The following is a 27,904-nucleotide window of genomic DNA, read 5'->3' on the forward strand; positions in this document are numbered from 1 at the left end:
GGATTGACAGATACACGCTGCAGACAGCCGGTCCGGATCTGCCACCGAGAATGCTGTCTAATATTAGGAGAGTCCCTTTCTTGCTCTGGACCTCAGTTCCCCACCTAGAGCGTGAGTGGAGGGTGGGGACTGGAGTAGGGGGAATCAGGAGTCAAAGCTCTTTAAAGTCCACGACAGCTCTGACTCTGACTTTACTCCTTGGCAGCCGGAAGGCTGGCTGGGTCCGTTTTCCTGGGGCAAGGCTAGGCCGGGAGCTCTCGCTAGGGCAATGGGCTCAGAGAAGGGATGTTCTGGGAGCAGCAGCAAAAGAGGTGGGGTCAGGAGGCCGCCTGTCCCGGGGAAAGAGCGCGGGAGGGGGCAGAATCGGGAAGCAGCACCCCAGCCCCGACCCAGGGTCCTAGGCCGAAGCTGAAGTAGGGGCTCGCTACGAGAGCGGTGGGTGCCTCGGTTTCCCCGGGCGCACGGTGGCTCTAGAACCTCAGGAAGAGACCAAGGGGCACCTTACCTTGTCCTTCTTGCCGGCCCCGCTCTCCTCCGCAGCTGAGGCGGCGCACTTGTTGAGCAGTTTCTTGCCTCCGCAAGCCGTCGGGCTCCAGGTACGGCCGCCCGCGCAGGCGCCCCCCAGAGGGTCCCCGGCCCCGCCGCCCGCGGCGCTCTCCACTTTGATGAGGCGGTGCTTGGGGGAGATGTAGCGCACCTCGGCCGGCGTGGCGGGCCTCCGCTCGCTGCTGCTGCGGTAGAGGTGTGGGGAGCCGGAGGACGAGGACGAGGACGCGGCTGCCCCCGCACCCGAGGAGGCGCAGCAACAGCCCGCGGCGCCCGACGCGGACGAGGCCGAGAAGGCGCGCTGGACCCCGCCTGGCTCCCCGCCGCCGCCGCAGTAGTCCAGGCGGCACATGGCGCGCAGTTTGCGCAGCGACGAGCCGGGCCCGTTGTAGGGGTCCTCGAAGTCGCGCTCCTTCTGCGCGCGGTAGGCGCGGATGAGGTCGCTGGTGCTGCCGCTGTCGTCGGGCAGCGAGCCCGAAGAGGCCGAGAAGCAGGAGGCGGTGGCGGGACCGCAGGACGCCGAGGCGGCGGAGGAGGCCTGAGGCACGGCCTGGGGTTGCTGCGAGGGCCGCTCGCCCCGGCGCCGCTGCTCGCGGTAGTCTGGCCGCGGCGGCTGCGGGGGACTCTTGGTCTTGCTGTTGCCCAAGCTGAAGTACTTGTTCAGCCACTTGGCCATGGCGAGTGGCCGCCTAGGGCGGCGGCGCGGTAGCCTGGTCCGCCGCCGCGGCCATTCGGGGGACAGCGCTGCCACCCAGGTCCCTCGGCGCCCCGGCCCCGGCGGTGGGTGTCCGGGGCGCCAGCTCCCGACGCCAAGTTCAAGTTCTCGAGGCCGCCGCCTCCTGCCGGCCGCTCTCCGGCTCCGGCAGCTGCAACACCGCCCTCCGCTTAGCGCCGCCTGAGCTAGGGATCTCGCGCCCCTCGTGGGCCCGTCTCATGGGGTCCCGGCCCACTGCCCGGGGGAGAGCGGAAGGTCCGAGCGCCCCCCGCCGCGGACGCGGTGGAGCGCGCTCCTGCCCCGTCGGAGCCGCAGCCTCCGCCTTGGCCGGGCTCTGCCGCTGCCGCGGGAACTTCTTGGCGTCCTTCGCTCCCTTCTTCCTTCCTGCGAGCGCTGGGGCGAGCTCGGCCCCACAGCCGGGGAGAATGCGGCCAGGACAGACAGCGAGCGACGGAGGGAGGCAGCCGGCGCCCGCCCGAGCCCGCGCGCCCGTGCCCGTCCCGGCGGCGCCTGTCGCTGCCACTGCCGCCGCCTCCCGAGCTGCCTCGTGTGTGACACTCAGGCCGCCAGAGCCCGCCCCGCGCCGCCGCCCCGCCCTCCCGGAGCCCGCGCGCGCGGCCCGCCCCCGCAGACCCAGCCCCGCCCACCCCCGCGAGCCTGGCCGGGGGCCGAGGCCCAAGCCCCACCCCCCTCGCGCTCGGGGGCCCGGGCGGGCGCACCTCTCTGCTTCCGCATGCGCCACCTCCCGCGGCCGCCCCGGCGCCAGTACCAGGGTCTTGCCCCAGGGCGCTGGGGTCCCGCCGCGCGGCCGGCTCCGCCTCCCCTGCCGCCCGCCGCCGCCTCCTGCTAGAGGTTGCCTGGCCGAGTGTGCTAAGCCCAGAGGCCAAACCTGTCCGCAGTCCCGCGGGACCCGCGCGTTGTTCACTCCAGGGATCTCCCTATTGGGGTTGAGGGGTGGGGGTGGATTAACACGGAACCTTTCTAGTTTACAGCGTGGCCTGTGTGGAGGAAATGCAGTGCCGAGTGTCCTTAGGGGACAGAGTGGCTGTCTCTTCTTCTCCTTAAAGGGACAGACTCCGGTTCAGCCCCGTGAGCCAGGTCTTCGAAGGAATCTTTATGCTAATGAGTGTATTAGCAGTCCAGATGACCGATGCGGCCGGGATAGGCGGTGGGAGTCGGGCCCAGCACCAATCCGAGAGCAAGGCTAGGGGAGGTCGGAATGTTTGCCTACCTTTTCACCTCTGAGGAAGTCGAGGCTTTCGCCCTGTTCACTGCCAGCCTGGCGGAGCAAGTTGTGGGAACGTTTAATGCCTTATGTTGTAGGAGCTAGCAGTGTTCCATTTAATACAGGACCTCTGCTTGGGGCGGTGCAATCCCAGCACTTCGGGAGGCCGAGGCAGGTGGATCACGAGGTCAGGAGTTCAAGATCAGCCTGGCCAAGCTGGTGAAACCCCGTCACTACTAAAAAAAGAAAAATAACCCGGGCGTAGTGGCAGGCACCTGTAATCCCAGCTACTGGGGAGGCTGAGGCAAGCAATTGCTTGAACCCGGAAGGTGAAGTTTGCAGTGAGCCGAGATCTTGCCACTGCACTCCAACCTGGGCGACAGAGTGAGATTCCATCTAAAAAAAAAAAAGGACCTCATTTTACATGGAGAAACTGAGGCCTAGCGGAAAGTCAGGTACACTTGGATGCCAGCTCCTGAGTCAGGTGGCACCATAAATATGTCATTTCCAAGAGTTTTTTCTTTGCGATTTCTGATCATCCTTTGATTATTAGCCAAAATTGAGGAAACAGGCCCAAGGAGAAGCACGATTTGCTCTGTGTAACTTTTCCTGGGGTCTGCACCCAGGGGAGGCAGAAAGTTCCCTGTTGAAAGGGAAATGCTGCCTGAAAATGAAGTAGCTGCCATGAGGTCTGGTGTTACTTTGAATTTGTCTTGGCAAGCCCCAAACTGTGGCTTAACCCTAAGGTGTGAGCACCTGAGAGCTGAGAAATTCTCTTAAGAATATTGATTTACTAAAACAATAGCCCAAATCAATCGTCTGTATTTGGTGTTCATCTATTCTAGATGTGCTTTGGGGAGTCTATTTTTCCTGTACCCTGTAGTAACAGTGGAACCTGTGAATGCAGACAGCAAGGCCAGGGGCTCTTTTGATCAGATTATAGTTCTGGCCCCACTGGAAGTGGTGGTCAACTTTCAGTCTGAGACATTTGGACTGGGAAGGCCTGAGAGCTGTTACTGTTTCCTCTCTAACCCACCCAGACTCATGCCTGAGGCCACAGCACAGAAGTGATAAAAGCAGTACTCCAAGTCAGTCTTATTGCGAAGCCTGACCTCTATCTGCTCAGCCACACACAGTGGTAAAGTGGAATTAACTTCAAATTTGTTCTTCCAGAATCAAGCTATTTGCCCTTTCCCTCCTTGGTCACACAGTGTTGTCATCCTCTATGGCCAATCGAATTTTCCAAACCCACCATGTGACATCCCACAGTCACAGATGCTATCACCAACTACACAGCTTCTTTATTGCCTGTGATCTATTTACTTAGCATTTCACAGGACATAATCTAAGGGGTGTGTGTGTGTGTGTGTGTGTGTGTGTGTGTGATGTGTCTGGTGCATGCAGAGAGGTTAGCCCAGAAGTTAACCTGACTAGGATGTTCATTTCGGATATCCCTAGACTTAAATACCTCTGTTACCCTTTAAATTGCTCCTCTGCCACATTGGCACTTAATTAGCTTGCATATAAGGAGGCCCCAGTAGAAAACCTGAAAGGTGGCTGGGCACGGTGGCTCATGCCTGTAATCCCAGCACTTTGGGAAGCCGAGGTGGGTGGATCACAAGGTCAGGAGTTCAAGACCAGTCTGGCCAATATGGTGAAACCCCATCTCTAATAAAAATGCAAAAAAAAAATTAGCTGGGCATGGTGGTATGTGCCTGTAGTCCCAGCTACTTGGGAGGCTGAGGCAGAAGAATTGCTTGAATTTAGGAGACAGAGGTTTCAGTGAGCTGAGATTGTGCCACTGCACTCCAGCCTGGGCAACAGAGCGAGATGACAGAAAGAGAGAGAGAGAGAAAGAAAGGGAAGGAAGGAAGGAAAGAGAAGAAAGAAAAGACAGAAAAGGGAGAAAGAGAGAATGTGAAAAGGAAGGACATCCCTGTCTTACACCCCACCTTTATCCAACCACAAATCCTTCCCAGCTCCCTTCCTTCCTATTTCTACTTCTGTGCTCAGATCCTGGCAATAGGCCAGGCCACCTGAGACAAGAAAGTCTCCAGAATCTGGAATCTTGCTACCTGCATGTGCCTTGCACTAACTCTGCCTTTTTCAAAGGTTCAAGAAGAGGAGTTATATTTTATATCTTATTTTTTCCATGTCATTTTTAGCAGGCCATAGGGTCGGATCCACTTTCTCATGTGATACCTCTGCTGGGGTATAATTTGCAAGCCAGAATTATTGTAATGCTATAGTATTATGCCAAGAACCTTCAGAACACTTGTGTATCTGCTCAACCCTTAGATACTCTGTATATAATTAACCCTCCTCAACATCCCTGCAATCTGGTGTTATTCCTGGTTTACAGATGGGGTGGCTGGCCTAAGGTGGTATTTACCTCAAGCAGGCAAAAACCGCATGGGTGTTTTCCTTTGGGAGCTTGTAGAGACAACCATCCATGACTCAGAATCTGAAATAATCATTCTGAAGGGAATAGAAAAACCTTCCTAAGGACGATGTCAAATGGTTTAGGAAGACAAACAATTGTAGAAGTATTAGAGCACTACAGGAAGTAAGAGCTGGACGGACTCTCTTTGCAAAGATCCAGCCACTCCATTTTACAGAGGGCACGCTGGGACGAGTGGATTGGTGCTCAGTCTCTTGACATCACAAACTCAACATTATCTGATGCTGTAAACTGTGCCCATCATTTTTGGGGGGAATTTTTGCTTTTCATGTCCTCCCCAGTCCCACCCTAGTTTTCTTATTGGAAGGGTTGAGTATGGTCCTGTTTCTGTTCTATCTCAGCTTCTCCCTTTAGGCCAAGAGCACCCAAGGCTGCCAGGGGCATGGTATCTCCTTTGTCTACACCTCCTTCTATACGGAGGAAGGCTATGCCATTTGTACAGGTCTAGAAAAATAGGGCTACCAACCCAACAGACTCTACTTATTTTAGGTAACATTATTCAGTTCAGTCCATTGAATGTTAATGTCAGTCCCCTGTCTGTGTGCCAGGCCCCAGGGGATGCAGAGATGATTTAGACCAGTCTGTCCCCAGTAATTATCCAAGGCAAGACAAGAGAAGTGCAAGACAGAGCAAGGGACAAAGAGCTGTGGGGCTATGGTGAAGGGAGATTTTAATCATGAGGCGGGGTAGATCTTAGTGGGTTCTTAGTAGAGGTGATACCAGGTCTGGGCCTTAAAGAGTGAGTAGCATTATGATATGGTAGTAGACAAGAGAATTCCAGACAGAGGGAGCAATGTCATGAAAGGCACAGAAGCAGGCACAGAAGTAAACCACTTGGACCATAGTGAATTGTCAAGTGGAGTGGGAGTAGCTCAGAATCTGTGAATGCATGGAATGGTGGGTAGTGGTAGAAAGATAGACTACCCCATCAGGAAGAGCTTTGAATATCAAACTCTGGAGAATTTTTTATCTTGTAGGCAATAGGGAGCCAGTGAAGATCTTTGAGCAAGGAAATTAATTATCTAATCTTTTCTGCATTTTATAAAGATTATTTGGGAAGGAGTGTGGAAGATATATTTTATGGGGAGAGACAGAAAGTAGGCAGAGCAGTTAAAGGAATGTTAAAGAACCAGAAAATGGTGCAGAGGAGGTTACATAATGCAAGAAGGAACTCAATACTTTTGTTGAATGAATAAATAATGTTGAAGCAGTGAAAGGGTGTTAAGTCATTTTAGAGGACAGACTCTGCCTGACTCTCTAGTCTTTGCCTTTGGGGCACTTAGTGAGTGGTGACCAAAACCACTTCCCAGTGAAAGGTAATACTGGAGGAAGGAGAAGGTGGTTGATTTGGCATTAGCTACCTGTATAGGGTCAGGGCACAAGTCTGGGCTGGGGGTGTAGATTTTGGAGTTATTAGAGCTCAGCAAAGTTCTGAAGCAAAAACCTCTGTCACCCTTGACCCCTTAGTTCGTTGGTACTTCATCCAGCCCATTGGCAAAACATATGCAGAGCCTTGCCACTCACTTCTCACCCCCTCCACTGCTGCCACCCTGGACCAAGACTCCTTCATATCTTTCCTGGATTATCATGGGAGTCTCTTACCTATTTTCCCTGCTTCCATCTCAGCCCAGCAGCCAGTGATCCTATTAAAAATGGGTCTGATTATGTCTTTCCTCTCTTCAAATCCCACCTGGAATCCTCATCTTCCTAAGAGGAAATGTGATAAATTCCTACAGTGGCCCATAAAGCCTTATATGACTTGGTCCCCTTAAATTCCTAACCTCCTCTTACACCGTCTTCTCTCTCCTGCTGTAGCCAGGATGCCTCTTTGCTGTTCCTTGAAGCCTCTAGGCCCACTTGTGCCTTGAGGGCTTCGCACTGCTGTCTCCTCTGCCTAGAGTGTTTTTCCTCAGCTATCCCCATGGCTCACCCTTCACTTCCTTCAGGTCTTTATTTAAATGGCACATGCTCAGTGTGGCCTCCCCTGGGCCCAGTGTCTAGAATTGTAGTCCCTACTCAACACTTGCCATCCGTCTTCTCATTTTATTTTCCCAAGAACTCTCATCCTCATTACTACTGTATATTTTACTTATATTTCTTGTTTATTCTTTGTCTTGCCCCACAGTGGGAAAGAGATGTTTGCACTTTTGTTCACTGCATAGCTCCAGTGTCCAGAATAGTGCCTCTAGTCATACTCAGCAGGCACATGATAACTCTTTGTTGAATGAATGAGTGGATGGAAGTGATTGAGATGGTGGAGGATGGAAGAACAGAAGGTAACAGCTAGGCATCTCTGTCCACTTCACCTTGCTAGCCTTGGCCTGGAAGTAGGAGCATGCCAGTCTTACTGTATTTTAAAATATTTATGTAAAATGTACAACATGATTTTTGATATACATATAAATAGTAAAATAATTTCTACAGTCAAGTTAAGCAAGTTAACACATCATCTTACATAGTTACCTTTTTGTATGTGGTAAGAGCACCTAAAATCTACTCTCTTGGCAAATATCCAATATACAGTGCAATATTATTAGCTTGAATCCTCATGCTATATATTATAGCTGTAGGTTTATTTTTTCTACATATCTGTACCCTTTGACCTACATCTCCCCATTCTCTCCCACATCGTCCTCTCCCCTCCTCTGGTAACCACCATTCTGCTCTCTGTTTCTATGTATTCAACTTTCTCTAAAAACAGATTCCATATACAAGCGAGATCATGCAGTATTTGTCTTTCTGTATCTGACTTATTTCATTTAGTAGAATATCTTCCAGGTTAATCCATGTTGTCACAAATGGCAATATCTCCTTCTCGAAAGCTGAATAATGTCCCATTGCATGTACATAATTTTTGTTTTTAGTTTTTATTTATTTGTTTATTTTTGGCAGGGTCTTGCTCTGTCACCCAGGCTGGAGAACAGTGGCGTGATCTCAGCTCACTGCAGCCACAACCTCCCAGGCTCAAGTGATCCTCCCATCTCAGCTTCCTGAGTAGCTGGGACTACAGCTGCGTGCCACCATGGCCAGACTAATTTTTAAGTTTTTTGTAGAGACAGGGTCTTGCCATGTTGCCCAGGCTGGTTTTGAACTCCTGGGCTCAAGTGATCTGTCCACCTTGGCCTCCCCAAAGTGCTGAGATTACAGACATGAGCCACTGCACTCAGTATATATTAAATTTTTATGGGTATGTAGTAAGTGTTTGTATTTATGGGATACATGAGATATTTTAATACAGGCATGCAACATGTATCACATCAGAGTAAAGGGAGTATCTACCAAAATTTTTTAATCCATTCATCCATTGACTGAATGTTAGGTTAATTCTGTATCTTGGCTATTGTGAATAATGCTGCAATGGAAGTTCACCCTCTCTGTGAGGTGCTGATTTCATTTTCTTTGGGTATATACCCAGAAGAGAACTTACTGGATCATGGCAGTTCTAGTTTTAATGTTTTTGAGGAACTTGGATACCCTTTTCCATAATGGCTGCACTAATTTGCATTCCCATCAATAGTGTGCAAAGGTTCCCATTTCTCCACACCCTCACCCACACTTGGTATCTCCTCTTTGATAATAGCCCTCCTGAGAGGTGGGAGGCAGTATCTCACTGTGGTTTTAATTTGCATTTCCCTGTTTAGTGATGTTGAGTATCTTTCCTATATACGTCGGCCATTTTTTATGTCTTCTTTGGAGAAATGTCCATTTAGGTCTTTTGTGTAATGGTTATTGCCAAGTTTAAAATGAGGAAACTGAGGCCAGTATAAGAAAATTGAATGCCAATTTATTCAGCTCCCTGGCAAGGTTCTATGGTCTGGGGAAAGGGGGCCAGAGAAGTCGCGCTGACTTCCTGGAGCTGGGGTTTTTATGGCTGTGAGGAACGAGCAACAGCTGAGGGCTCTGATTGGCTCCAGGGGAGTGGGATTGGGACAGGGCAGGCCGCTATTGGTTGGCAGGTTGCTGGGCGGATTTTTCAGTGTGAGAGCCGGCCAGGGGTTGCATCAGCCAGAGCCTTCCAGGGGAGCCATGTGGCAGAGCTAAGTGCTGAGTGCAGAGCCTGGTGCCGGGTGCAGAGTCAGGTGCTGAGTGCAGAGGTGGGTGTGTCTGGCCTCCCAGCAAGACAACCGGCCTTACATTCCAACCCTTTTGATGATATAGGATGCTGCTTCTTTTCTGGCTACTTCCTGCTGAATAGGGGTGGGGTGAGGGAGAAGGGTCAATTGGCTGGTGCCTCAGTTGGGAGTCGGACATAGGGGTGAAGTAGCATCTGGTTTACCGCCACCCTGGAAACTTCTCTCATGTGGGCCTGTAAAAACCTGAGGAAAAAAGGGGCTAGCATCAACAGAAGAAAACTACGATGATGGGAGTGATAATAGGGGTTAACCAGGTAAGCATGAGGGATTGCCACCAGTTAAGAGGCGACACTGATGCATTCTGCTTCTTGCGGAGGTCCTCTTGGAGGCAATAGAGAGTGTTGGCATTTTCTTCTACAAGGCCAGTTTCATTGATGTAACAGCAGCACTGCTCCTGAAGAAACAGACAGGTACCTCCCTTTTCTGCTGTCAGCAGGTCAAGGGCCCGTCGGTTCTGGAGTGTTACCTGGGCCAGTGACATGATTTGTCGCTGGAGGGAGGCCAGGGAGGTGTCCGATGCTTCGATAGCCATGCAAAGCTTGTCCTTTAGTTGAGTGGCTGAGGTGACACTGTAGCCTAGGGTGCCACTACCCAGCCAAAGGCACCAGAGGTCCATCGGTTGTTCTACAGGTCCCGAATTGTGAGTTGAAGGGTTCCATTGGGCCAGAGGGTCAGAAGACTGGAGAGGGCGAGGGCCATGGCCTGTGGATTTTGTATTGGTAACAGGGACATCCTCCATACGTGGTGTTCCATCAGTGACAGTAGTCATGGAGCTGGTCATAGAGGAAGCACAGACCTAGTTGATAATGTGAAGCTTCTCTAAGAACACCACTTTTAGAGGTTGGGATCATGATGGTTATGGGTGCCTGACAGCCTTTTGTTGGGCAGTCACCCTGTGCTAGATATTGAGTGCGGGTGGAAGTACCATCTACCCATGACTCTTGAACTTAAAAGTGCCATGCATACGAACTGGCTTCAAGAGGGGATATCAGAATTACTGTCAGGAGGAGGCTCTGAAGGGTTAGGGGGTGATGGGTCGGGGCAATGGGTGAGGTAGAGGCGAGTGGGACCCAGGGGTTCAGATTTCCACTGATCATTTTGGGGGGCCAGCTTGAGGCAGGACACATGGTACCATGGAGTGTGACCCTGGAGTTTGGCCACTGTGGGGGTGGTTAGGATAACAATGTGAGGTCCCAACCACCTGGGCTGCAAAGATCCTGGTTTGAGCTCCCGGAGAAGAATGCTGTCACCTGGTTGGAGAGATGTTGCTGGGTGGGGGTCCTCCAGTCCTGGAACAACAGGGAGGGTGCGGTCCGTGTGCTCCCTAAGCAGGTGGCAGAGAAGGGAGAGGAAGGGAAGGTAGGAAGCCAGTGGAGGGGGGGTTTTACAGGGAAATTATGCGACACCAGAAAAGGCCAGCCATACAGCAGTTTGAAGGGGCTAAGGCCCATTGGCCCCCGTGGGGTGGCCCGGATCCGGGCCAGGGCAAGAGGTAGGAGTGTGGGCCAAAAGAGTTTTACCTCAATAGCAAGTTTGGTCAAATGGTCTTTGAGGATGCTGTGGGCCTGTTCAACTTTACCTGATGACTGAGGATGGTAAGGGATGTGTAGTTTCCAGGACATGTTGAGGGACTTGGCAACTAGCTGGACTACTTGGGCTGTAAATGCTGGACCCTTGTCCAACTGGATGGTGGCAGGTAGGCCAAAGTGAGGGATGATTTCTTGACTAAGGAGGGAGGCCACCATGTCTGCTGTCTCCTGGGAGGTGGGGAAGGCTTCATGTACAGAGGTTTAGCTAGAGAGGCAAAGTTAGGTATCCAGTGGTGGAAGTATCCTACAAATCCTAAAAAGGAGAGAATCTGGTCGGCAGTGTCCGGGGGCTGCAGTGAAAGAAGGGCCTTCTGGTGATCTGTCATTAGGCTTTTAGTTTTGGGGGTGAGGCAGATGCCCAAGTAGACCACTGAGGTGACTGATAACTGTGCTTTGGAGGGAGATACTTGGTATCCCCGAGATCGGAGAAAGTTAAGGAGAGTGGCAGTATGCTGTTGGGATAGGGAGAGGGAGGGGCTACAAAGTAACAGGTCATCTACGTACTGGAGAAGGAGACTGGGTTGAAGGGGGCAGGAGCCAAGGTCAGCTGCCAAGGCTTGTCCAAAAATGTGAGGGCTGTCTCGGAACCCCTGAGGCAGGACCATCCAGGTACGCTGTTGTGACAGGTTGGTGTCAGGATCGGTCCAGGTGAAGGCAAAGAGAAAGTAGGACTCAGGGTGAAGGGGAATAGTAAAGAAGGCATCCTTGAGGTCAAGAACTGTAAAATGAGAGGTAGTGGAGAGAATGTTTGATAATAGGGTGTATGGGTTGGGGACTACAGGGTGGAGGGGTACCACCGCCTCGTTAATAAGGCACAGGCCCTGAACCAGGCAGTAGCCACTGGATGGCTTTCAGAGCAGCAAGATAGGAGTGTTACAAGGGGAACTGGTAGGAATAAGTAGTTCCTGGGCTAGCAGGCGGGTGATGATAGGCTTCAGGCCTTGATGGTGGGTCTTCAAGATGGGTAACTGAGGATATGAAGGAAAGTGGGTAGGATTTTTGAGAAGTATCTTAACCGGGGGATGATGTTTGGCCACTACAGGCTTGAAGGTATCTCATACCAGGGGATTAACTATGTCAGGAGGGATAGGGAGTTGGAGTGAGGAGTTAAGACAGGGTGTGGCATCAGTTAGGAGTGGCAGTAGGAAGTGGGCTGATGATGGGCTTGACTGTGGGGGGCCAATGAGTTGGAGAGTGACTCCCACAGTCTGGAGAATGTCTCATCCTAAAAGGCAGACTGGGCATGAGGGTATAATTAAAAAAGAGTGGGAAAAGGGGTGTCCCTCGAGGACACAGGCTAAAGGATGGGTTTGATTAGGACAGGAAGGCTTTCTGTCAATTCCCATGACTGAAACCTGAGAAGTTATGCTAGGTCCTAAGTAGGAAGGCAATACAGAATAGGTAGCCCCCTTGTCCACTAAGAAGGAAAGGGACTTACCTGCTACCTGCAGCATTACCCTGGGCTCAGCAAGGGTGTTGGGGGTCTTCGAGTCCTGGCTGCATCAGTCGTCCAGAAGGCCGAGAAGGTCAAGCGATGGGATTACTTCCTGCAGACTGGCCTGCCCTCCACATAGAGGTGTGGTGGGTGGGCCTGCAGTCCGGGATGGGCAATCACTGCACCAATGTCTAAGCTGCTTACAGTCTGGGCAGGGCTTGGTAGGTGGTCAGGGACATGGACGCTGATGTGCCCAGTGTCCCTCCTGACCTCAATTGAAACAGGGCCCAGGCGGAACACCTCCGGAGTCCTTGGTGGGTTTTGATGGACCCCCTCCACCAGGCGCCTGGTGGGCTGCCGGCCTCTGGGCTGCCACAAGAGCTTGGGTTTGGAGGCTTACCTTTTGCTGTAGACAGGACTGGCAGGTGACCTCAGCCTTTTCCTCTTGCCCATTAAAAACTTTAAATGCTATGTTTACCAGGTCTCGTATGGGAGTTTGGGGGCCCTCCTCAGCCTTTTTGTTTCTAATGTGAGCCGCTGACTGAGAGATGAAATGGGTGGCTAGGACTGTAGCCCCCAGTAGAGGCTGGGTCCAGCCGGGTATGAAGGATCATAGCATTAGTTAATCTGTTGAGGAAGGCAGCGGGGTTTTCAGTAGGACCCTGATTTATTTCCCTTAACTTATCATAATTAACTACCTTTTGGGCTGCGCTTTGCATGCCCACTAGGAGGCACTGTAGCATTTGGTCTCGGTGGCAGTGGCCATCTTGACCAGTTTGATAATTCTAATTAGGGTTGGCCTCAGGGACTGCTGCCACACCTACTGGCATTTGATTTTCTGTGAGATCAGCGTGCACCCGGGCCGCCGTAAGGATGTAGTCACACTCATCTGGGGTGAGGGTGGAGCACAGAATCACATAGGTATCATGCCAGGTGAGGTCATAAGCCTGGGTGAGTAGCAGAATTCTTTGGTGTAAGCAGTAGGATTGGTGGAAAATGACCCTAGGTGTTTCTCAATGGCTGATAGATCAGAGAGGGAGAAGGGAACATGTACACGAACAACGCCTTCCGCTCCAGCGACCTCGCAAAGGGGGCACAGGAGGGAGGTTTCATCATTAGGAACACAGTGCGAGCGGGTGTGAGCACTGACAGGAGAGGTTAGGTTGGGACTAGGAAGAGGAGGAGCTGGAGGGGGTTGAGGTTCTGCATATGGTGGAGAGTTTGTGGGTCAGGTGGGTGGAAAGGAGAGTTCTTCAAGTGGGTCAGGGTCGGAAAAGGAGGAGGATGGTGGAGGGGCCGAGGGTAGTGAGGGAGTTTCTTTGGCCAGGAGCACCTGAGCGGTGGTGCAAGAGGAAGAGAGGGTGGGGTGGGAGTGAAGGTACCAGAAGGCCCGAATGTAGGGGACCTCCGACCATTTACCATTTCTTGACAGAAATTGTCTAAATCGGTTAGAATGCCAAGATTGAAATTTCCCTACAGTGACCACTTGGACTGTTTGTCCAGAGGATAGTGGTGCCAGGCCACAGTGGAGAGGAAAAGCAGCCTTTTCTTTTTTATGGAGAGGCCCAGCTTGGGTAAATTTTGGACTAGACATCCCAATGGCGACTTGGGGTCTAGGCAGGACTCCTGATTACCCATAGTCCACTGTCTGTCGTGGAGTAGTCAGGAGTGAGGAACGGCATCCTGGACCTCAACACCTGAGTACTGGTGATTATGGGGAAGGACAGGAGTATAGGGATGTCTCCACAATATTCCTATCTATAGGGATGGGTGAGCAGGGGCACCAGGACGTCTCTCTGTGAGACCCACAGCTTGAAATGGAAAGGTGTCCCTGACGTGGCTGTGATTACAGACAGGGTACCCCAAGGTTTGGAGCAAACAGAGGATAGGGTTATGGGCAATAGGAGTCTTACCAAGTGATGGCTGCAGATGATCAGAGAGGTGGCAGCTCCCTGGTTTGGCTTATGGTAGAGGAGTCAGTTTCCCCCAGGAGGGGTCTTGAACTCCTCCCAGGTTTCGGCACAACTTGTAAGGGTTATTGCTGAGTTTAAAATGAGGAAACTGAGGCCAGTATAAGAAAATTAAATGCCAATGTATTCACCTCCCGGGCAAGGTCCTATGGTCTGGGGAAAGGGGGCCAGAGAAGTCGCGCTGACTTCCTGGGGCATAGGGTTTTTATGGCTATGAGGAACGAGCAACAGCTGGGTGCTCTGATTGGCTCCAGGGGAACGGAATTGGGACAGGGCGGGCTGCTATTGGTTGGCGGGTTGTTGGGCAGGTTTTCCGGTGTGAGAGCTGGCCAGAGTTGCATCAGCCGGAGGCTTCCAGGGGAGCCATGTGGCAGAGTTAGGTGCCGAGTGCAGAGCCTGGTGCCGGGTGCAGAGTCAGGTGCTGAGTGCAGAGGTGGGTGTGTTCGGCTTCCCAGAGAGGTAACTGGCCTTACACTTTGCCCATTTTAATGTTAATTTTTTTTTTTTTGAAGATGGAGTCCATTCTGTTGCCCAGGCTGGGGTGCAGTGGTGTGATCTCAAGCTAACTGCAACCTCTGCCTCCCAAGTTGAAGCAATTCTCCTGCCTCAGCCTCCCGAATATTTGGGATTACAGGCACTCACCAACACGCCCAGCTAATCTTTGAATTTTTAGTAGAGACAGGATTTTACCATGTTGGCCAGGCTGGTCTCGAACTCCTGACCTCAGGTGATCCACCTGCCTCTGCCTCACAAAGTACTGAATTTATAGGCATGAGCCACTGTACCCGGCCCTTTGCCCATTTTTAAGCCGGGTTATTTAAAAATTAAAAAAACAAAAAGCAAACAAAAAATGCTTTTGCTGTTGAGTTGTGTGAGTATCTTGCATCTTTTAAATATTAATCCCTTATCAGATACATGGTTTGCAAATGTTTTCTCCCAATCTGTAGGCTGCCATTTCATTTTGTTTTTTCCTTTGTTATGCAGAAAATTTTTAATTTGATGTAGTTCCACTTGTTTATTTTTGCCTTCATTGCCTACGCTTTTTGGTGTGATAAAAAAAAAAAATCATTGGCAAGGCCAGTGTCAAGGAGTTTTTTCTTTTGTGTTTTCTTCTAAGAGTTTTGTAGCTTTGGGTCTTTCATTTAGGTCTTTGATTTATTTTGAGTTGATTTTTGTTTCTGGTATAAGGTAAGGGTCTAATTTTACTATTTTCCATGTGAAAATCCAATTTTCCCAACATCGTTTATTGAAAAGACTATCCTTTCCCCATTGTGTGTTCTTGGTGCCTATGTCAAAAATTAGTTAACCATATATACTTGGGTTTATTTCTGCACTCTATTCTTTCTGTTGGTCTATGTGTCTGTTTTTATGCCAAAGCCATACTTTTTTGACTTGCTATACTTTGAAGCATATGCATTCTGGGGTTCTGTTCCCAGATCTCTTAAATGGAGGAAGCAGAACATGACTCACCCCTGCCTTCCTGGCATCAGGAGGGGGCTTCAGGAAGGTTGAGGCATCCAGTTAGCCCCTTCCACACAAGTCCCAGTCCTGCTGACATACAAGTCTGTCCCCAGTGTCACTGAGCCAGATGTTGTTCTCTCCACATCAGGTACAACTAATCTTAGGAATCTCATTATGGGTCAAGAAATAATCTCTATATCTAGATTAAAGACTGTGTTTTGACCATTACCAAGCACTGAGCATTGAGCTGACAGTTTAATTGAGCTGTTTATGCCGCTGCCTTGATCTCTTCCCAGAGAATTTACAGCTAATTCCAAGTGTCTCTGTGAATTAAGTGGGCCTCTCCCAACATGCTTTGCCTGGTGTTTGCCTGTTTCAAATCCCTTGTCCTTGTGTTACCCAATTATGAGCTCTCACTCACAGCTGTCTCTGGCCCTGCCACTTACAGCCCACTTCCTCCCTGAGGTGGCCATTAATGATATGGCCCCAGAATGGCCATAACCCATGACAGCCTCTGTGATACCTGCAGCAATAGAAAGTGGGGTGGAGGTGAGAAAGGAGGTGGAGTAGAGAGGTCGTAAGTCATGATCTCAGTGACCCCTTTGAAATCACTTCCAGGCAACTGTCAGTCACCTTCTAGCAAGAGGAGGGTATACGCCTTTAGCAAAGTTAAGTGTAATAGAAGCAAAGAGTTCCAGTCTGGGGTCAAGACCCCTGAGTTCTTATCTGACTTCCTCTGTGACCTCTGGAGCTACAGTTTCCCTGTTTGTAAAATGAGAGCTGGCAGATCATTGTTTTCCATTCAGGATAGTAGAGGTGTCCTAGGATAGGGCTGCCGTATTTAGAAAAAACAAAATAGGCTGTGCATGGCGGCTCATGCCTAGCACTTTGGAAAGCCAAGGCAGGGAAGATTTCTTGAGCCCAGGAATTGGAGACCAGCCTGGGAAACATGGTAAGATCCCATCTCTACAAAAAATAAACAAAATTAGGATGGGCACAGTGGCTCATGCCTGTAATTTCAGCACTTTGGGAGGCTGAGGCCAGCAGATTGCTTGAGGTCAGGAATTAGAGACCAGCCTGTCTAAGATGGTGAAATCTCATCTTTACTAAAAACACAAAAATTAGCTAGGCATGGTGTTGGGTGCCTGGAACCCCAGCTACTCGGGAGACGGAGGCAGGAGAATTCGCTTGAACCCAGAGGTGGAGGTTGCAGTGAACAGAGATCGCACCACTGCACTCCAGCCTGGCCGACGACAGAGCAAGACTCCATCTCAAAAAAGATAAAAAAAAAAAATAAACAAAATTAGCAGGGCATGGCTGTGTTAGCCTGTGGTCCTAGTACTCAAGAGGCTAAGGTGAGAGGATTACTTGAGCTTGGAAGGTTGAGGCTGCAGTGACACATGATTGTGTCACTGCACTTCAGCTTGGGTGACAGAGGGAGACCGTGTCTCAAAAACAGCAACAACAAAGGACATCCATGCTATACTTGGGACATACTTATAGCTAAATATTATTTATTTACCTGAAATCCAAGTATTACTTACCCCTTGAGTAAGGTCACCAGAGAAAATACACATTTCCAGTCTGGAATATGTATATTTTCTCTGGTGACCTTACTCAAGGGGCTGTGTACACAGGGGCCTGATCTACAGGTGGATGCTAGGAGAGAAAATGAGTTGAATTGCTTTGCAGCAATGCATCTTGATGATCAAACTGCCTGCCATCTGACAAGTGCAGCATAAATTATGAAGGCTGCCAATCCACTGAGGGCAGTGGCTTTTTCAGTCCCAAATGTCAGACTGATAACCGTCTTGAAGGCCACCATTGGAACCTGGGGCTTATTGGCAATGGGTCAAGTTAGGATAGTAAGAGTTAGAAATACACAGGGGCATGTAGGGGCAGGAAGGTCTGGGTCACACAGCCTGAGAGCCTGGCAGAAAGAACTGTGGAGCTTTTAGGCAAGGAGGAAGTGAATGTGGGGAGAAAAGAAATCAGGCCTGGCCGGAGGGCATCACAGGGCAGCCAGGTGCCAAGGAAGCCCCAGGTTCTAAGGAGGCTGGCAGCAGAGAGAATCAGGCCTTGGGGATATCCGCAGGGCTGGGTGGGTGGTCAGGCCTTGCTTCTGCTAGGAGCTTCTGCTTCAGATCAGGCCAGAACTGGCACAGACTGGAGGAGGCAGGTGTCAGGATGGAGCAGGAAGGCTGAGCTTCTTTGCTTTGGTGATCGGGCTGGGCATGATGGCTCACGCCTGTAATCCCAGCACTTTGGAACCCTGAGGTGGGTGGATCATGAGGTCAAGAGTTCAAGACCATCTTCTTGGTTAACACGGTGAAACATCGTCTCTACTAAAACATACAAAAAATTAGCTGGACCTGGTGGCACCCGCCTGTAGTCCCAGCTGCTTGGGAGGCTGAGGCAGGAGGATCGCTTGGACCTGGGAGGCAGAGGTTACAGTGAGCCAAAATAGTGCCACTGCACTCCAGCCTGAAAACAGAGCAAAACTCTGTCTCAACACAACAGAAAAAGAAAAAAAAAAGCAAGCGGTGATCAAGAACACAGCAGTGTTTTTCTGCAACTGAGGAGGACTTAAATACTATGTTCCCACCAGCACCTGTAGATTTTCTTCTATGGGGGATTAAGCTTTGGGATTATCAGGTGTCCAGGACGTGTAGTTTTCCTTTTCTTCAGAGAGGTCTGGAGGGCAGGCAGCAGGGGCTGTGCATTATTCATTCTGTCCACCCTGGGATTTGCTCAGTGCCTGCCAAGTGCTAGCCCCAGTGACTGTGTGTGGGATTGAATCCAACAGACATCCACCAAGTCACAGTTCTTAAATTTGAGTTATTGCTTCTGGCCCTAAACCATACCACTCAGTGCAAAAGGGTACCTTTATCTTTGTAGAATCACTGCAGACTCTCCTCCTGCTGGCTGTGTCCATTTCTCCCTCCCTCCCACATCCTCCTGCAGAGCATCCTCTCTGCGCAAAGCGCTCCAGATGTTAGACCCACCCAGCTGCTGGACCTGGGCTTCGCACACTGTCTCCAACAATTGAAACAAAAGATACAGGCCGGGCACTGTGGCTCATGCCTATTATCCTAGCATTTTGGGAGAAGGTGGCTGGATCGCTTGAGCCCAGGAGTTCGAGACCAGCCGAGTTGGTCTTGGGCATGGCAAACCCCATCTCTACAAAAAACATAAAATAAAATATTAACTAGGCATGTTGGCATGCACCTATGGTCCCAGCTACTTGGGAAGCTTGGGTGGGAGGATTGCTTGTACCCAGGAAGTCAAGGCTGCAGTGGGCCATGATTGTGCCACTGCACTCCAGCCTCACCGGGGTGACAGAGTGAGACCCTGTCTCAAAAATAAAATAAAATAAAATAAAATGAAGAAAGAAAGAAAATAAAAGAAAAAGAAAAAAGGGACATAAAGGCATTAAACATTGACACCACCAAGATTAAACTCACCTGGGTATACTTGTGAATGACTTCATGTGCCAGGGTGCCAGGAAAACACCCAACATCTGAAGAGTTTAATCCAATTTTCCTTATTTTCAAACTAAACGTTGGTGTTCCTGGAAAGATGAAATATTACTTGAAGCCCTGCAGTTGAGGAAGTAGTTGATTTCTTCAATGTAAACCACACCAAAAAATGTTCTGATGCAATTCCCACACTCTCACTTTGGCTGTAATATTTAAAGGCAATTTGTAAAAGTCACTTTCCATGCATAATTTCCTCCCACTACACTTTGGTTTTTTTTTTTTCCTCGAATTGAAATGGTTACTGCGCTGCCATCTGAGGCTTTGCTAAGTGGGATGTATTGGTCTTTGCCAGAGCCAAGAAAGAGTTAAAGTTGCAAATGGCCGTCTGTCATCTTTCTCAGCCTGGGGATGGGGGTGGATACCGCCCAATTGTCGGTCCTTTTCTTCTCCTCCCTAGGGCTGAGTGCAGGATATCAAGTCTCTTAAAATAACCCAGACCCTGTGGGGAGATGCCTGCCCTGAGCAGGAGCTAGTTTGGCATGGAGGATTCTCAGGACTGGAAGGGAATCTTCCTGGCCAAATGGTCTGATCTCCTGGGCTGGAAGAGAGAGGAAGAAGCCCAGGAACCCTCCAAATCAAACATCCACTAACAAGCTCTTGCAGGGCCCTCAGGGAAACCAGATGACTGCTGTCATCTTCCTTCACCTAAGTGGTGTCCACAAAGCATCCATCCCACAAAGAGTCCTCTGAGGCTGCTGGGCACAGTGCAGAGAGGCACTGGCAGATTCGGAGCGGAATCTAAGTGAGCATCTCATCATTAGGATTTCTGGATCGCTTAGGGTTTACAAGATAGAATCCCTGCATATTGCAAATGTCCGGAGGAGAGAACTGTTGGTTTTTGCAGTTTTCCAGAGTCCTGGTGGGTGGAGGGGCTCCTTCTGCCCAGGCCTTAGAGCCCACTCTGATCCTTTCAGTCTTAAGGTGCAGACAATGATGGTTTGGGGGCTCTAGACTATGGACCTCCTCAGTCCAAGGCTGGGCAGTGTCTCATTTGCACAGTTTGAGTCAGAAACTGGTGCAGGACAGAGAGGAGCACTGCTTTCTTCCTAAGCCTCCCACTTTTATCTTTTTTTTTTTGGGGGGGGGGAGGTGGGCAGGTGGATGGAGTTTGGCTCTTATTGCCCAGGCTGGAGTGCAGTGGCATGATCTTAGCCCACTGTTATCTCTGCCTCCGGGGTTCAAGTGATTCTCCTGCCTTAGCCTCCCGAGTAGCTGGGATTATAGGTGCCTGCCACCATGCCCGGCTAATTTTTGTATTTTTAGTAGAAACAGGGTTTCACCATGTTGGCCAGGCTGGTCTCAAACTCTTTACCTCAGGTGATCCACCTGCCTCGGCCTCCCAAAGTCTTGGGATTACAGGCATGAGCCACTGCGCCTGGCCCGCTTTTATCTTTATGTACAAGTCAATTTGTATTTCTGTTTGCTCCTATTGACAGACATTTTTGTGATGGATACAGGCTTTGCATGTTATTATTCACCACAGGAATTCTCACTCCTCCAGTGGACCAGTTTCGCAATAAGGTAGCACATCTCCCACAGCCACAGTGTAGGTCAAGAGCACTCAGACTTGAGTGTGCCTCAGAGCCACTTAGCCATCAGTGTTAGCATGGATGCTGCCACAGCCACTCCAGGGAAGCGGACTCAACAGAGCTGAGTGGGACTCAGGAAGCTGTTTTCACATGAGCCACAACTGATTCTGTTGCCCATGGGCTGAGGACCCCACTTTGAGAAACTCTGGTTAATGTCTGAGTTCTCATCTGTGACATGAACCAGCAAGTTATGGGTGACAAACTCTGGGATGGAGGCATTCCTGACTCTTGGCTGGTCAATCTCCCCAGCCAAAAGTCTGATGTTCAGAGGGTTGGCCAGTCTGCATCATAGGTGGGCGGGCAGGCTGTGGTCAGTGTCCCTGCAGGGGCGTCATGTGGTCTCAATTGTGTGCCCTGCAGGGTCCTTGGTTGTCCTTATTTATCCTGAGCTAATCTCCCTCAGTGCCTAGTTTAATGGATTCTGCAGATGAAATGGGGATTAGAAAGGAGGAAGGGAAGAGAACAAGTACAAACAGTGAGAACACTGCTAGACACTGAGCTCCCGCTTCACACCAATCGTGCCTATCATAGCCCCCACAGAGGCATGGCGGGTTGGTGTGGCTGTACACTCCTCCCGCTGAGGGCTCAGAGGTCACACGGCTAGGAAGTGGCAGACCCTTTGCTGTAAACTCAGGTGTGTTCAACTTAAAGTCCTTCCTCTTTTCTTCTATTTTGCAGGAGTGGGACAATGGAAACATTTAAGGTTTTCTCCCTCAAATTTTTATTTTGAAAAATTTCAGACTACTGAAAGATTGCAAGCATAGCATAGAAACCCCCCAACCCTTTAATTGTTAGCATTTTGCCACATCTGCATTCTCTACCTACCTTCCCTTCCTACCTACCTAATTTTGCCAATCCATCTGGGAATTACTTGGAAACATTGTGTTGATTCACTTCTAAATATTTCAGTTTATCTCCAAAGAACATGGGCATTTTCCCACAGAACCATAATACCATGATTACACTTGGGAAGCTTCGAATTAATACATTACCATTTAACGGATATCTGTTTTATTTTCCCAATTGTTTACAAAATGTTTCTTATAGTTTTTCTTTTTGATTCAGGATTCAATCCAGATCACTTACTGCATTTACTTGTCAAGTCTCTTGAGTCTCTTTTCATCTCAGAGTATTTCAGTCTTTTTTGGTTTTTGGTCTTTTATAACACTGATGTTTTTTAAAGAGACCAGGCCGGTTGTTTTACAGAATACCTGTCAGTTTGGATTTGTTTGGTCATTTCCTCTTAGAGCTTCATGTCAGGTGGACAGAGGCTCTGCTCTTTCGATTATCTATCTCTTACCAGGTGAGGATCGAGAGTGGTCCTTTATGTTGTTATAGGGCCCGGAGCCAGGTACGGTACGGTGGCTCACGCCTGTAATCCCAGCACTTTGGGAGGCTGAGGTGGGGGATAATGAGGTCATGAGATCGAGAGCAGCCTGGCCAACATGATGAAACTGTGTCTCTACTAAAAGTACAAATATTAGCCTGGCATGGTGGGAAGTGCCTATAATCCCAGCTACTCCAGAGGCTAAGGCAGGAGAATCACTTGAACCCGGGAGGCAGAGGTTGCAGTGAGCTAAGATTGTGCCACTGTACTCCAGCCTGGTGACAGAGTGAGACTCTATCTCAAAAAAAAAAAAAGAAAGAAAGAAAAGAAAAAGAAAAAGGCTCAGAATGGAAAGAAAGGCAGCCCAGTTGGGTGGGATGAATGTAGGCTGTGAAGGGCAGCAGAGGAGAGCTCAAGTTTTGGCTCACGTCCCGGGCTGATTGAGCCTAACAATGAATATTCCTGGTTTTCTTCTTTATATATATAGACGGTTTGGACCTTGCAGGATTATAACAAATAAAGAAACTAGCAGATTACCTGATGCGTAATTAATCATAACTTCATCAATGGCAGCCGCTATTAAGTACTTAAATACAATATACCAAAATATCCTATTTTTTCTTCTAACACACCTGTCAGATGTACCCTTTTTGTACTTTCCCATTTCCCTATTCTAGGACACTTCTATTGCTACTGCCCCCTTTCTGTTGCCCTCATCCTAATCTGTCCCATACATGCCACCATGGGTTGCCCTAAAATGTGGCCCTTGTCATCATATTCACCTGGCTTCGTTTTTCCCCAGCACGTCAAGTCTGACTGTCTGACACTCAGCACCCTTCATGGTCTCACCTCATCCCCTACCTGAACATTTCTTTGACTATTTGCTCTTGACTTGGCTCCTAGCATCCTCCCCACCCCAACTCCTGGACAAGGGAGCAAGCATAAATCACTTAGGGTATGGCCACAAACAGAAACCACTCTAGGCCTTCCATGTAGAAAAGGATTTAATGAAGGCAATCAAGTGCTTGCAAAATCTGGACAAGCAAATGTCAAAGAAGTCTGCTAGTTTTGTCACTAGCTCTCATAGATAGGGAATTCTAAGGAACTCAGAAAATTAGGAGGGATGATCTCAGCTGCCTCCAATCCCAAGGCCTGAGATTTTCAGGAAAATACCTTGAACCTGTTGCAAAATGCCATGTCTGCCTAAGCTCAAAGTTTGACATTGCCAGAGGAGCAAAAATCTGGCTTCTGCCTTCTTTCTACCTTCTAGATCTTGGCAAGTGCTTCTCATTGGTGTTTTTCAATGTAGGACTCTGAAGACAGAGATTCTGGGACATGTAGATCCCAGGCTTCTAGCTCCTGTGATCCAGGGGAGAGCAGAGAAGGGGTGCTGGTCAAGGAAAGGCTTTCCTTGGGGACAAGTGGGGAAGACATTTTCTTGCCCCTGGGGTCACAGCTGTAAGGACGTGAAACGGGTTACCTTGGAAGCTGTTATCCCTGACTCTTAGAGGAAGCCCAGCTGTGGTAGGAGAGAATGAGGCCCCCAAAGGGTGAAAAGCAGAGCAAAAAACAGCTGAAAAAGAGGAGAAAGAGAGAGTGCACTGATCCTATTGTGCCAACCCTGGATTTGAAGGCATACCTTATGCAGTGTTATCCATGTCCTTCTCAGTTATTTCCATCCATACATTTCTTTGTCGCCCTAGCTAATTTAAGTTGGATTTCTGTTACTTGCAACCAAGAGGGTCTTAATGAACATCAGAAGGGAGACCACGTAAACATCACAGAGTCAGAGTGTGGTGCATGCTTTACAAACAAGAACTAACAAAGGAATCTGAGCACCTGGAGAAGATAATAAGAAAGAGTTCATCTCCATTGATCTTTTCCTTAAAAATAGTATCTAAGCCATAATTCTACCTTAGTTACTACTTCTATTTTTTTTTTTACTTTTTTTTTATTTTTTGGGACTGGGTCTCACTCTGTCACCCAGGCTGCAGTGCAGTGGTGCAATCTTGGCTCACTGAAGCTTTGACTTCCTGGGGCTCAAGTGATCCTCCTGCCTCAGCCTCCAAAGTGGCTGCATCCACAGGTGCGCGCCACCACGCCCGGCTAATTTTTTGTATCTTTGGTAGAGATGGGGTTTCCCCATGTTACCCAGGCTGTTAGTTGTTGCTTCTCACGGCTTTTGTTTTCTTCCAGAATGCTATTTGTCCTTTCTTCTGTTTTAAAAAGACGTCCTGTCTCTCGAAGACCAATTTGATTCTTTTTCTCTCCAGGGGCCTCCCCAGCCACTTTACACCATTTATTAATTCTTTTTTTTTTTTTTTTTTTTTGAGGTGGGGTCTCACTCTGTTACCCAGGCTGGAGTGCAATGGTGCGATCTTGGCTCACTGCAACCTCTGCCTTCTGGGTTCAAGCTACTCTCCGGCCTCAGCCTCCTGATTAGCTGGGATTCCAGGCACGTGCCACCATGCCCAGCTAATTTTTGTATTTTTAGTAGAGACGGGGTATCACCATGTTGGTCAGGCTGGTCTCGAACTCCTAACCTCGTGATCTGCTTGCTTTGGCCTCCCAAAGCGTTGGGATTACAGGCATGAGCCACCACGCCCAGCCACCATTTCTTAATTCTTGAAGTTCTTGGCACAGCATAATTTGAACTTCAAATTATTTTTAAATTTTTGGTGAGCATTTTGACTGGCCTTTATTGTCTGTAACTTCCCATCATGGACTGCATCTGACATCTCCTCTGCATCCTTATCTACAGGTTTATCGCTTTCGACTGGTGCTCAAGAGTCCTTGGGAGTTGGTGGACCAATGGCTCAAACAGGGAGGCAGAGGCTGCCATGGGCAATTAAATGGAAGAGCAGGAGTGGGGGAGAGTAATGCTGCCCAAGTAACAGTCATCCAGGAATACGGAAGCCCTTCCAGAAAGAATAATCAAGCTGGCTCAAATGTACTTGGCACACATGGGTGGACCGAGTCCCAGGCGGTGCACCTCTCCCAATGGCCACAAGGGGGCGACCGAGGGCATGGTCCAGGTGCCAAAATGTCGCTGTGGCCGTGTGGTCTGCTAGTTGAGCCTGGGCTGGAAAGGACATCTTGGCCTACGTGATTTGCACAGGATAAGGTGGGCCTCCAACCAGAAGGCCCAGGAAGCAGCGTGCCTGGACCAAGGTTAAGAAAGCCCAAGGATGAACAAATGGATGGCAAACATCGACAAACATCTAAAAATATGAGCTAGACTCTCCAAAATTAAACCAGTGGGCGAATGTTCAGAGGCCCAGATATTCTGCCAAAAGTGGGCATGAAGTGTCCTGGAGAAGGAAGCAGGAAGCCCAGATACAGTGGCAAGGGCTGAGTCTGGGAGGGGTCTGGAATCTGATCTCTAACCTTGTAGTTCCTCAGTCCCGCATCTGTGGCCCCTAAAGAAAGCTTGTACTGTGTGACTTTAGGTGTGACCTCTCCCTCTCTGAGCCTCAGGTGTCTTATTTTACCAAATAAGTTCGATGTCTGGAGACTGAGAGACCAGCCCACCTTTGCACAGGGCACCATGATGACCAGGGTTCCTTTCAGTTTCAATGGTCTCTGAGTTACATGAACAAAACAGTTAGTTGGCTGCAAAAGGCCATGTGTTTCTCTGTGTATACCTGCTCTCTTTACAACTTCTGATGGGGCTCTGACCCCATAGGACCAGGGTTGTTCAAAGACCTTTGTAGAAGCTGAGCAGTCTAATTTCTAGACGCACTGACCCATGATGTAGCCCACACCAAAATGCCCCCACATCCCACTGAGGGAAGTGCAATTCATTTTCTCTAAAATAATTTGGGGGGCATTTTAATAATTTTGCTTTGAGGATTATTTTGCTAATTTTATTTTCAATAGCTATGATTTCTTAGCAATCATTGTACATAGTTAGGAATTCCTTGAAGTGAAATAATCTGCTAATTGTTTTCAAATGTAAAAAATTACAGATACCAAGTATAACGATGTATAGAGCTGATGTAATACAGAATTGCAGAACATTTCATTACATTTTGACTGCGGAATTTTCATTTTGCATCTTGGAGTCAATGAGAATTTTGGCAGTGCATGAAACCTTTTTCAAGGCCCTTGAGAAACTCGTAAGTCCTCTGTTCTGTGTCTGTGGCACCTGATGAGAAAAATTGTCCTGCTTGAGGCAGCTGAGTTGAGGTGGGGGTCATTTGTTTTCATTATTAGTTTTTGTCTCATGTCTTCTGGCCTGACAGCTTCAGCCTTGAGTGTATCAACAAGAAAAGAACACCCCCTTCCACTTTCCTTTAATCTCAGAAACTTCATTTCAACAACTATCTTTCTGCTAAGCTGTCACATAGGCAGGTACCAGGGTGGCAGAATCCCCCAGCCCCAGGGATTTTTCTAAAGGCTGTCTCTCCCTGGTGCTCTCAGGCATACCACAGCCAAGCCAGACATCATCCCCATGGTCAAGGTTCCACTGAAATAGATAGCCCACAAAGGGTACTATCTCACCCGAGGATTTGTTTTCTCTTGCTGATAATTCCTCTCCATAAACATTTTTGAGGAAGATGAATAGGTGTACCTTTCTGGAACAGTGGGTGGATGCTGGGGCGTGAAATGACTTTGCCTGGCATGTTTTATGGATGAGGGGAGGGTCCCGAGGACTGCCTTTTATGTCCTCAGCCTCTGACTTGGTTGCAGATTGCCCTGGCTACTCTTCTGTAGGTGAAGGTTTAGCAGCTGCTTCTCTCACTGCTGATAACCTCTGGAAGGCCCAGCTTGGGTGGAAGCTAGGCATGCCCCAAAAGCCGGCACAAAACGACATCAGCCTGTAGCAGCTCCGGGCCCACCCTGAAGACCTGGTCCTTTCAATGCACCTCACAGCCAGTGCTGCAGGCTTCAGACACATCATTCTGCTGGATTCCCCCGCTGCCCACCCCTCTTCCCGACAGCCATGAAGGGAATGAATTCCTTCCCCTCGTGATGTTAATGAATCTCAAAGGGAAGAAAAAGAGATATGATCTCAGAAAAATCAAGACACCAACCTAAAAATGGAAGACACAGTGACCTTCAACAGGGTGAACAAATGTGAGATGTTTTCATTCATCTCTGCCTGGGGGTTGGGGACAGGAACCCTTAATAACAAGGTGACACCAAATGATTTGCTGACAGTTCATAAAGGTCCCTGTGAAGCCCAGGGTCAAGAATGCCAAATGACTCATGAAAGTAGCAAACCAGAAATTGCGTGAGGGGGGAACCCAGAACTGTGACCTAGGTCACAGGTTTGAAAGCAGGTTTAGTCTCACCCCAGGGTAGGGCTGCCAGAGTTAGCAAATGAAATCGTAGGATGCCCAGTTATATTGTATTTGAGTTTTAGGTAAGCAATGATTTTTTTGTATATTTGGGACGTATTTGTACTGAAAATGTGTTTGTTTATTTGAAATTCAAACTTAACTGGGCATCCTGTATTTTTCTCTGGCAGCCCTAACCCAGGGACATAGCACTTCTCTTCATTTCCCAAGTATGCACATATTTCTAGGCTCAGCTTCCATCAGGAAGAGACCCCCTCCAGCCTCTTAAATCTTACAGTTTCTTGAATCTTACACTGACTTATAGGTCCAGCTTACAGGCTACATTTTTGAGAAGACGTTTCCCCAACAAATAATTTCTTCCTTTCTTTCTGCCCTCTTGCATATGGTGCTTTGCGTATTTTCCTATTTTGGTTTACGTTTAGTTGCATATAAGTCTGTTTCCCCCACTACACTGGAGGCAAATCAAGGGCAAGGACTGTATCTAAATTCCTTTTCTTCGTCGTCCCCAATATAGTCTCACCTGTGCCTGATGTACATACTTTGTGAATGTTTGCTGATTCAATGAATGAATAAATGAATGATCAAAGCTAACGTGCTTTGAGTGCTGACTA

The 27,904-nt window shown here is 49.1% G+C and overlaps 1 protein-coding gene and 1 long non-coding RNA gene across 4 annotated transcripts in view; one reads left to right on the top strand and one right to left on the bottom strand.

Annotated features, from left to right (window-relative positions):
- The window catches only part of SHB (SH2 domain containing adaptor protein B), a 149,622-nt gene extending 147,837 nt beyond the window's left edge, over positions 1-1,785 (bottom strand). For 2 of the 3 annotated variants that reach the window (XR_013535467.1, XM_003732012.6), the window contains exon 1: positions 506-1,785. Coding sequence is in view for 2 of the 3 variants with exons in the window: in XM_003732012.6 (XP_003732060.2) it covers positions 506-1,222 (717 nt within the window). In the remaining variant the exon portion in view is untranslated. The remainder of the gene's footprint in view (positions 1-505) is intronic. The other variant, XM_078372629.1, reaches the window with a different exon arrangement.
- On the top strand, positions 9-27,904 carry LOC144582560 (uncharacterized). The gene is made up of 2 exons (XR_013535523.1): positions 9-111; positions 24,752-27,904. It is a non-coding gene; the product is annotated as an uncharacterized LOC144582560 (long non-coding RNA).

This window comes from Callithrix jacchus, chromosome 1, assembly GCF_049354715.1.
Source record: "Callithrix jacchus isolate 240 chromosome 1, calJac240_pri, whole genome shotgun sequence".
NCBI classification, from domain to species: Eukaryota; Metazoa; Chordata; class Mammalia; order Primates; family Cebidae; genus Callithrix; species Callithrix jacchus.